The sequence below is a fragment of the Ctenopharyngodon idella genome, chromosome 16 (genome assembly GCF_019924925.1).
Source record: "Ctenopharyngodon idella isolate HZGC_01 chromosome 16, HZGC01, whole genome shotgun sequence".
Taxonomy (NCBI): Eukaryota; Metazoa; Chordata; class Actinopteri; order Cypriniformes; family Xenocyprididae; genus Ctenopharyngodon; species Ctenopharyngodon idella.
In genome coordinates this window covers 14,460,349-14,471,899 of record NC_067235.1, presented here as the reverse complement: position 1 = coordinate 14,471,899, position 11,551 = coordinate 14,460,349, and the positions used below count along the sequence as shown (strand labels likewise).

The 11,551-nt window shown below is 38.5% G+C and overlaps 1 protein-coding gene across 1 annotated transcript; it reads right to left on the bottom strand.

Annotated features, from left to right (window-relative positions):
• Positions 1 to 50: 50 nt before the first annotated feature.
• On the bottom strand, positions 51 to 10,023 carry trim109 (tripartite motif containing 109). Its single transcript, XM_051866477.1, has 6 exons — positions 9,172 to 10,023; positions 6,647 to 6,742; positions 6,299 to 6,532; positions 3,218 to 3,309; positions 3,019 to 3,134; positions 51 to 1,700 (listed from the first exon to the last, which is right to left on the bottom strand). Exons 1-6 carry the CDS (start codon positions 9,619 to 9,621, stop codon positions 1,195 to 1,197), a joined length of 1,494 nt encoding a protein of 497 aa, XP_051722437.1. The 5' UTR covers positions 9,622 to 10,023; the 3' UTR covers positions 51 to 1,194.
• Positions 10,024 to 11,551: the final 1,528 nt, after the last annotated feature.

The following is an 11,551-nucleotide window of genomic DNA, read 5'->3' as shown; positions in this document are numbered from 1 at the left end:
ATATGTTTAAAAATAATCAGGACGTGCTGAACGGAAGCACTTGAAAGTACAGATAAGACTGATCTGATCTGTTTAATGTGCCGCTCGTCACCAACAAAACAAAACTTATAAAAACGTATAACTTGTAAAATGTATAAAATACAAAATAGTGGAAAACATGAGCATACAGTCCAATTTCTAGAGTGAGTTCCAAACCCAGTGTTCTCACTGTAAATGTTTCACAAACGAAAAATCAATTTATATCACTGCCCTCTTGTGGCATATAAAGAGACATTTTTCTTTTGCCATAAACGTAAAGTGTAATTTTTCACATTTCTAATATCAAACAACACTTTTGAACATTGGTATTGTTCAAGAGATAGGCTACTTTTGATTTTTCCTTCCATGCACCTTGTTGATTTTGTGAATTTGCACCGGAAAAACCATACAACCCAGTCCATAAACTATATATACATATATATATGAACTAGTATTTTATTTTTTATTCTTTTTACTATAATTAACCATGTTAAAAGAATGAAGGTGACTTTATAATGATGGTAGCTGCATCTAAAATTTTTTTCTATAAGCCCATTTCTGCATAAAGTCATATAGATAAAAATCAAAACTATGACAGTCATAATTATGAGATAGAAGGCTGAAATTCACATAAAAAGTGATTTTTGCAAAAAAAAAAAAAAATTTAATTACAAGATAAGTGGAAATTATGACTTAAAAATAAAAATTAAAAATTAAAATAAAAATTTTGAAAATCATTATGACTTTATCTCATAATTGTCTTAAGTATGTCATAATTTTCACTTTTCTCATACAGTATCATAATTTTGACAATGTCATAATTATGATTTACCAAAGCACAATTTTTTTCTAATGTTGTGGAAATGCCAGATAAGCTTCCATGCATTTCCCTTGTTGTCTAAAATGAAGGAAAAAACTCTTTTCTTCTTTCCTTTTTTCTCCATTATGAAAATTTAATTTGTAATCAGAATTTAGTGCTCATAGTGCTTTTCAAAAATTGTCTAAAAAAAGAAAACCACCTACTAACAAAGTGAGCAAGTAAATACAGCAGCCATTAATTATCTCTCAAGCATTATTTCATCATGTACATCATTATTTAAGTTCACTTCAATAACCATAAATTGACCTGTTCTTATAACCATCTTAATAAAGTGTCTAAATTGTTTCCTGGACCGATCAGTTCCAGGACACTGTCAGTGGATCAGCATTCTTCCCTGCCAGATAAGCTCCAGGAGAGAGGCTGAGCGAGTAAGGGATGGGTGAAGGGTATGTGGAGGTGTGCAGTAGAGTCATGTCATCGGCATTATAGAAGCACACCTGACACCTGTCGCAGTCCAGGTACAGCCCTATCCTGCGTGGTTTCACTGTCAGATCTATCTCTGTCACTGTCTCATACTCTTTGATGCAGTAGCCTTGGTCATGCTTAAGGTGAAGTCCAATGTCCTTGTTCAAGTTGCTTATACAGCCACCATCAAAGCCCACGCTCCAGTCTATCTTCGCTCCTACGTCCACCTCCCAGTAGTGCTGCCCTGACTGGAAGGTCTTGTGGGTCCTGGCCAGAGGCCTATAGTCTTTGTGACGCAAAAAAATCCCCTTTTTGGATGTGCGGATGACGCTACGCCCATCGGAGGAGACCCTCAGGTATGGGTCATGACAGTCATGTATGACATTACGATCAGGGACTAAGAAAGAGAAACAAAAATTTGAAAGATAAATGCAGCTTAGCTTAATGGTCAGAAACTACTGGTCAAAAGTTTGAAATAATTATTATTTTTCTTCAAATGTATGTGTCTCTTATGCTCACCAAGGCTGCATTTATTTGAGCAAAAATTTGTTAAAATATTATTACACAGATTAATAACTAATATTATTATTACTTCTATCAAGGAGACTTCTTTCAAAATCATAAAAAATCTTAATTTTTTCAAACTTTTGACTGGTAGTGTACAAATATTGAAACTGAATTTGCAAAATGTATATTTTCACAATAGAAATTAAAGGTACTGTACACTATGTACCTTTTGGCCCTCTAGAGGTTAAAAAACAAAACTGCTTCAGCTCTGCGTGACTGCAGATGAATATGGTTATCCTGCTGCTCATAAAACATTCACTACCTGGCTTAAGAGATATAACCAGTTTAGATGGAAAGGATCTTAAGCTGACTAGCTGAAGACATCACTGTAGCTTTACACATTAACAGACAAGGAATCCAAATTTATCCAGAGTAGCTATTATTCTTAATCATCTTATGCGGTTAGATTACTAGTATTTCTAGTCTTAGGCATCTGGGTTTATCTGATGTAGTCAGAGCTATTTTTAGGCGTGAGAGTTACCGACGTAGTCAGAGTGGGAGTCACCTGAAGATAATATTGGAGATGTCAGGTGACACCTGGTTTAACTTAAGTCAGATGCATAGGGGAATTTCCACCACAAGAGTATGGCAAATTATCTGTTCAATAAACTCACCTGTTGAGTAATAAAAACGCAATCTTTTGTCCGCTTTTACAACATTTCAAATCCCTCAGTTCTCGCCATCTCCAAGACAATGTTAATTCTCGTTTTATTACGAGCTCTGTCGCTTTCTCTTTTTGCCAGCAAACTTTCCTTTGTTCGGCGTTTTTGTAAAATGGGTGGTTCTCTGGAGGTTCAAGATTTAGCATGCTTTATGTCAACCTTTCTCGCTCTTTTGTGGTAAATTATGCCACTCTCACACCATATAGGCATCAAATTAGCCGGAGCAACTTTTCTCTATTTACGGATATGACGAGACACGCAGGGGCAACTGACGTATGTACGCAATTTCCAGTAAAAACTATCCCGTAAAATCTAAAATTACAAACACTTACAATAGAATCAGGGTAAGACAAAAAGCACATTTTGGAATGATTGATGATGTATTATTTAAATTTTGTTAATTCTAAATAAAAATGTTACATAGTGTACCTTTAATATACTCTTACATGTATTTTAATATATAGTGTTGATAACTGATGTCCTCACCTGGTTTGATGGAGCCCAGCATCTCCTTCCACACAATAAACTGCAAATGAGTCTCATGAAGGCCAAGGAACAAAGAATTAGGTGCGAAATTTACGCTTTTCACTGCTGATTTGAACCTACAATACAGGAGATGAATGTAATTGATGGGATACTTGCAGAGTTGGACGTTTAACTCAAGCATTACTGTATATTGTCATACTTGGTTGTTTGAGAAGCACTGTCATTATTTTCACTGCAGCTTTCTTTCTCTTTCATCTCTTCAACAAATTCCAGCCCTTTCTCAGTCCACCACTACAGGAGAAGAACCAGACAAAGCAAATGGTTATTGTCATGAAAACTGCAGCTATGAATAACCCAGTGTTAACCATTGTTAATATCTGAATGTTAGTGAGAAGAAGGAAAATAAAAAAAACTCTCATCCATTGACATACATTCAAAAAACAGCCTCTGGTCTCCTTCCCTGCGTACCGCCAGAGGCGGTGTGTTAGTATTAGCCATTAAGCTTTTTTGGCTAAAGGTTGCAGGCTTGCCTTCCAGTGGCTTTGTTCCTGTTCCCTCATGTGATCTTGTCATCTTTTCATTGGTTCTTTAGTTCATGTGTCATGTTTCATTGGTTTATCCTGTCATGTTACTCAGTTCTGTTTTGTCATTGGTTCATTGTCTTGATCATGCTCAGGTGTATCTTGTTAGTCATTAGTCTTTGTGTATATATAGCCCTTATGTTTCCACTGTGCCTTGTTTAGCTTATTTCCTGTAACCTGTTGGTGAGTTCCTTGTTTCTTAATCAAATCTAGCAAAGTCATGTCAAGTCTTTGTTTGTTTTGTATTTGTTTGTTTGGTTAAATAAAACTACACATGGGCTCGTTAAACTGGTCTCCCAGTGGATACATTATAGAAAGCTAGACCACACTAGTTATGGAAGAAACAAAGCTTTTCCAAGCTTTGAATCAATTGAACCAATTGCTTCGCAAAATGATTCACTGTTTCAAAGTGTTCGAACATGCTGGTGACCCCTGCTGTTCAGAACAGTGTAAATGCAACAAAAACTCAGGCCAAACATGCATAAAAACACCTTTTACAAACCCAATGCAAATGTTTTATTGAAAGTAAAATCTATCAAATGCAATTAACTAATCATCTAATATGATTAAAGGGGAAGGGGGGTGGGGGTAAGTGGGAGGGGCATCTCAGTAAATCCGCATGATTCATGGGTTTACAGAGATCGTCCCCCAGTGGTAAATCATTGAAATTTCTAAATGTTTCGAAACAGTCATGACGTAACAAACCTTCGTTTACTGAATTCATGTGACATCACTAGACCACACCATGAACCCAGCAGTTGCTCTCCTGCTTCCATCAAGGCAATCGCCCCATTGAGGACTGTGTGGTGGATTTCTGTGAACTGTTATGTGGTGGATTTTAATGATGTGGCACTTAAGGACATTTTTTTTAATGGATTAAATGAGCCAATTCGTTCTGGGATGCCTGGGGGGAAATTCATTTTTCTATGCCCGAATATATTGCCTATGCTCTGTTGTTGTTGTCATTTACGGTGGGAATTGCAGATGAGGGACCCTGCAATCCCACAGTATCCTCCATGCCAGAGCCTCGTCACATCATGGCCGCCACACCAGAGCCTCCCAAAGAAAATGTTTTGTGGGTATCAAGCTCCCAGCCACGGGTACAGGTCCCAGGTTGACCATGCCCCATGAGCCAGCGGTCCCAATTCTAGGTGGTCCCGGAGGTCATTCCACCGTCTACGATGCTTGCAGTTATGGCCACTGCTATTCTGTGTGTGTGAGCCGCACACACTTCTCTAGAGGCAGCAGTGTCTGCAACAACTCGCTATGCCCAATGCCATAGCCAAGGAGGCCGTCCACAAACTCTCTATGCCCCATGCCACGGCCAAGGAGGCCATCCACTAACTCACTATGCCCCATGCCATGGACAAGGAGGCCGTCCACTAACTCACTATGCCCCATGCCATGGACAAGGAGGCCGTCCACTAACTCACTATGCCCCATGCCACAGCCAAGGAGGCCATCCACAAACTCACTATGCCCCATGCCACGGCCAAGGAAGCCATTCAAGAATTTGCTATGCCCCATTCCACGGTCAATGGGGCTGTCCACAAACTCACTGTGCCTCATGTCACGGTCATGGAGGCCGTCCACAAACTTACTATGCCTAATGCCACGGCCAAGGAGGCCGTCCACAAACTATGCCCCATGCCACGGCCAAGGAGGCCATATACAAACTTAATATGCCCCATGCCATGGCCAAGGAAGCCGTTCAAGAACTCGCTATGCCCCATGCCACAGTCAATGAGGCCGTCCACAAACTCACTATGCCCCATGCCATGGCCAAGGAAGCCATTCAAGAACTCGCTATGCCCCATTCCACGGTCAATGGGGCTGTCCACAAACTCACTGTGCCTCACCTCACGGTCATGGAGGGTGTCCATGTCCTGATCCACCAACTCTGCCATGGTGGTGCCCTGCTCAACTGGTGGTCATCCCTTCCGCCGGCTCCATCCTGATGGTCCCCATCGCTGCTGGTTCCACCATGGCCACCTGATCCTCCATGGTTACATCCACTGCTCAACGGTCCATGGTCTCAGCCACTGCTCCACGGTCCTGTCTCATCTCCACTCCACGGTCCCAGCCGCATCCCGCCTCCGCTCCACGGTCCAGGACCGCCTGGCTCTAAATCCCTCTCCCTGGACCTCCTCCAAACCACCACCCTCCAGGACTTTTTGTTAGTTTTGTTTTGGTGTTGTGTTTGGGTGTTGGGAACCACCCATAGAGGGGGGATATGTTACGTCTGTTTTAGGTTTTGGTTGTTTATGCATTTGTGTCTTTTATCTTAAATTTGTCAGTCATGTTTCCTGGTTTCATGTCATGTGATTCCAAGTCATGTCACATCTTTGTTTTGTATTTGTTTCTTTGGTTAAACAGAACTGCATATGGGTTTGTTAAACTCGCCTCCCAGTGGATACGTTACAAACATGTACTTACTATATAATTATGGTTAGGGTTTGGTTTAGGGTTAGTTGCTTATAATTATGCATAATAATTTACTGTTATTTTTATAGCAACTACATGTAAGATGCGTAAAGGAAACTGTAAATAAAGTGTTACTTAATTTCTATATTATAATATTTATAAAATGACAAATATATAAGTAAACTGTATAACATCTAATTGTAGCCTACTGCAATAATGTCTATAGAATGGACATAGTTGAACAAATTGTGCTGAATGCAAATGTTTGTTTGAACCTGCAGAAACCCATCTGGCTCATCAGACTCAAAGACTGAGTGTAGAATCCCTTCCTTCTCTCTTCCATCGTTCAGCTTCTCTTCTATTTCTGCTCTGTTTCTTTTCATCTTTTCTATCATTTCCTTCTCTTCCTTCTCCAACATTTTCTTCACTTGCTCCTCCTTTTTCCTCAGGAACTGGTGCATCTCCTCAAACTGAGCAGAGATCTGGGAAGAAAGCTGCTGAGACCTTTCCTGAGAGAAAAAAAAAAAAAGAGGATAGTAATGAACCCTGCTGTAGTCCTTTATGAAATCTTCAGATTGATTGCGTGATCTGTTTCACTCTTTTGTGTAAAGTGTATTTTTCACCTCAGTTTTAGAAATCTCATTCGTCTGTTTCTTGACAAGAGCCTGCAGGTCTTCATTCTCCTTTGACAGGAAACTCAGAGGCTCTAACAATAAATTCTACAACACACAAGATATTTCATATTTCAGGCATTACCTTAAAACAGCAGATTTCAATCTACAGCAACATTCATTTTTCCAAGCATACTGAATTTTAGATTATGGGAGGCACGTCTGGTTTGAGTAAGTTCCACTCAAAAAGATTGATTTCAATTCATAATTCCACTACAAATAATCCTTATCCATCATTTTGACTAAATAAGCTGTAAAATTTCCTTCATATTACTACAATGATATTTAACCTGTCCGTAATATTGCTGCAGAAAGAATCAAGCTTTTTAGGTTATTCATTGTCTGTTGAAAGTACTTGCTTTTACATGCTTTTCCATTAAAAAAAAGTATTATAAAATAATGCACTGGGCGTGTTGCTGTCCAAGGCCACTCCCACCAGTCTGCTATGGATATGCTTACCAGAGTCAAATAGGCCTTGCTTTGGTTAGAAATACTTCTTAGCAAACTTTTAGTCATAATGATGTCGACTTGTATTGTTCCCTGGTGAAAGCATTCATACAGTAATTTTTAGCGGGAGTGAGTTAGTTTCCAGTGAAGGATCCAGCGTGTTGGCAGTGGCTAAAAACTGCAAAGAATAGTAAATATGGAGAGAACACCGCAACAGAAAACCTGAAAAAAACCTCAGTGTTTTTAGTCGACATTTCAAACTGGATGACAGACACAGTGTATTAGGCCAAACTGAAGGGAAAAAACACTGAAAGAAAAAGCAATTTTCACAAAAGCCCTGGACCTGTCAAAATTCCATCAAATGACATGTTTTGTGTTATCTGGAGGACTTTTGCTGACAAATAAATGTGAATTTCTCGGTCCAGGTAACACAGAGAAAGAGAATGTTTACTCTTTCTCTGTGTTACCTGGACCAAGAAGTTAACATTTATTTGTCAGCAAAAGTCCGCCATTTACATATACTACTGACAGTATACTACCGTAACAATACATAGCGGGTTGAAAATCTGTGAAGTTACACTTTAACAATTTTAACCCTTAGGTTCTGTTAAGATTGACTAATGACCGTACTTTTGAAATTAAGCTCTTAAATTCTTTAATGCAAAGGGAATAATAATTTCTTATAAATTCTACTAGGCCTAATAAATAACTAATCATTTACACCCCGGTTTCACAGACAAGGCTTAAGCCTAGTCCCAGACTAAAATGCATGTTTGAGCTGTTTTACCTGAAAGCAACTTGCACTGTCATATCTTCAAATATGTCAGTGGCATTGTTTTGTCTCTAGATGCACATCAGTAATGTTTTACCTAAGGCATGTTTATAAAAGCTATGTAAAAGCTACTTTCACTGAAAAATTTAAATTCTGTCATCATTTACTCACTCTCATTCCAAACCTGTATGAATTTCTTACTTCTGCTGAACACAAAAGAAGATATTTTGAAGAATGCTGCTAACCAAACAGTTAATGGACCCCACTGACTTCCATAGTATTTTTTTCCCCCAGTGGGGCCCAATAACTGTTTGGTTACCCACATTCTTCAAAATATCATCTTTTGTGTTCAGCATAAGAAATAAATTCATACAGGTTTGGAACAACTTGAGGGGGAGTAAATGATGACAGAATTTTCATTTTTGGGTGAACTATCCCTTTAAATGTCCCAGTTGAACTAATTAATACTGGCTTAATCTAAGTCTGTAAAACCAGGCCACATGTTTTAGTTTCTGACAAACTAAACCCCAATAAAATATTATTGAAGCTTTATCCCACTTTTTTGCACTTTTCAAAAATATGAATATAATAATAATTTTGGTTACATTTATTTATAATTAAAGAAAAAATGAAATACAATTAAAACAGAAAACTGGCAGGAATGTATCATATGTGAAAATCCATTGCATTATTTTATGTTTCATACTTGAAATCTCTGAAACAAAAGTAAAGCAAAATGTCTTAAGTACGTCTGAAGAATGTTATCAAGTTTCGGTTTTTTTTTTTTCACCCGTTCTTCTAATTAAGGCTGGAATACAATAATGACTGAACAGATTTTAAAACACTAGGCATCATACACTTGCCAACTTTGTAAATGGTTACAGAGAAAAACTGGGCATCATACACTAAATGAGTGAGGATCACACACACTTTCAAGTCACTCCAAACACAACAAACCTGCACAGAAACGTGTGCTTCATTGCTAGGAGACGCATAACAAATGAAAAGTTTTCTAAAAACGGCGAAAATATCAAATATGTTTTGGTCAACTCAAATCTGTACACTGGCTCTGATTTTTGGCAACTAGTAGTGACTCACCAAATTGCAAATCAGGGCCAAAACCTGTGCAAAAGTTGTGGTGTGTAACCAAATAATTTCAGATTTCTGACCTGGTTATGACCTGCAATTTGAGTAGCGTCAATCACAAACATAATGAAAGTATCTAAAGTTTATGACTTTTCAGTCCTCACTCACTGACCTTTCTGGGCTCAGCTGCCTCCTCCACAGGTTTAAACTTGTGTCCCTGGTGTTTCTCACAGTCCCTACAGATCAGACACACCAGTTTCTGGTCCGTCTCACAGAACAGCTTGAGTTTCTCTTGATGATCTGAACACACCAGCTTCTCCGGTTCTTCAAACACTCTCACCGCGGTTCCACCGTCTGCTCCCGAAGCCGCTAAGTTCAGTGCCTGTTGCTCGCTCAAGTGCTCCCTCACAGCATTCACCATATTCCGCAGGACACGGTTGGACCGGAGGTCCCACATGGTGTAGGGTCGCCTGCATTCCGGACACAGTCTCAAGCGGCTGCTTTGGGAATGATTGCTGATACACTGTCGGCAGAACGTGTGGTCGCAAAGCAGGCTCACTGGATCCGTGAAGTCCCCCAAACACACGGAGCACTGGATCTGTTTCGACAGCCGAGAATCCATTACAACTACTTGTTTGAAATGTGTTAGCTGACAAGACACTGTTTGTGTCCCCTAAAGGTCCCAAACACACACTGGCACAGGGGGTTTAGTTGTGAGGTGTTGTCCCAACAGCTGCAGAGACAAATGACAACACACATGTCCAACACATGTGCAGGGGCAGGAGTGTGTTTGGGAGCTCTTCCTCTGCCCATACTTGACTTGTCCTAGTGTTCTAAATAAAGGGAGCCATCTGACTCCCCGCACAGTTGAGCGTCCCCCAATAAATCGTGTCACTGCCCTCAAACATATTTAAATTACAGTCTGACTTCCTACCAAGAGTAGCCTACTTGTTCATTTAGAACAAAACAAATGGTTAGCTCATATTACCAAAGTCAGATTTGACCTTCCCTCTGTTATGGATGGAATCAACAGGTGGTTGGATGATCACATGTGCATATAATACTAGCAGGGACAACTATACTGTTGTCATCTCTATAATTAGTGTCTTGGATACTGTAATAGTCAACAGAGTAAACTGTAGGGTATGTATTATTTTTCCATTTGCTGATATGGCTCTCATGACATTTATATTCTTGTAAATTAACTAAGCTAATGGGTCAAATTTTTGGGGTCACTAAGAATTTTTAAGTCTCCTACGCTCACCAAGGCTGCATTTATTTGATCAAAAATACAGTAAAACAGTAATATTGTGAAATATTATTAAAATTTAAACTAACCGTTTTCTATTTGAATATATTTTAAAATGTAATTTATTCCTAAGAATTTCAGCATCATTACTCCAGTCTTCAGTGTCACATGATCCTTCAGAAATCATTCTAATATGCTTATTTGGTGCTCAAGAAACATTTTTGTTTTTCAATGTTGAAAACAGTTGTGCTGCTTAATATTTTTGTGGAAGTCATACAATTTTTTTTTCAGGATTCTTTGATGAATAGAAAGTTCAAATGAACAGCATTTGTTTGAAATAGTAATCTTTTTGTAACATTATTAATGTCTTTACTGTCAATTTTGATTAATTACATTAAATGAGTTAATTGAAATTACAATTTGAGGTAATACAATGAAGCCGATTGGTTTAATCAACAGAAACTCAAAATATTTTGTTATCTGAACCACATTAATTAAGTTGATTTGACAAAACAAAAAATGTTGTGATAACAAATCATGAAAATAATTTTTTACAGTGTGAGCAGAAATTACATGATGTTAAGATATCTTGTGCTATGTTGACTACTGTTACTGGTCCAAGTTACCTTTCTACCTCTCTTGACCACCAAACAAATTGATCTCAACAGGCGGTAGTACGAACGCTTACATCAGCTGAAGACCATGAATGACCAGTTGTAAAAACAGCTCCCACTAAGGGATAATCTGGGTTTTGTTTCTGTTTGGTTGGGTTTTGCTCTTGTTTAGTTCTGTTTCCTGTGTTTGAGTTTGTTTCCTTAGTTACTCATTGTTTGATTATCGTTTACACCTGGAATTAATTTCATTGATTAGTTTGTTTGTTCTGTTTAAGCTCCTGTATTTCTTTCAGTTGATTGTCAGTTTTCATCACGTTATGTTTGTTTGTTCCTTTCCTGTTTTTGTCCTGAGTTCATCTGATCATTCACTCCTCATTATTTCAACCAACGGGGACAATATCATGAATATATTTGTGCTATATGGTCCAGTTATGCACAGCACAGGTCTTTCACTGCTATATCACATGGTTAACTCACAATGATAATGGAAATAGCTGAGATTCACTGGGGGAATCTAGTTGGGAAGCTTATTTTTAATACAAGGCCTAACAATTGAAATTAATCTATATTTAATTGCTAAAGTCCGAGCTACAACATGTATCTTACTCCATACAAAAGTGCGTCACTGTTTTTCCTCACAGATTCCCTGTACTGATGTTCTAAGTCCACTAGATGGCACCATTATGCAA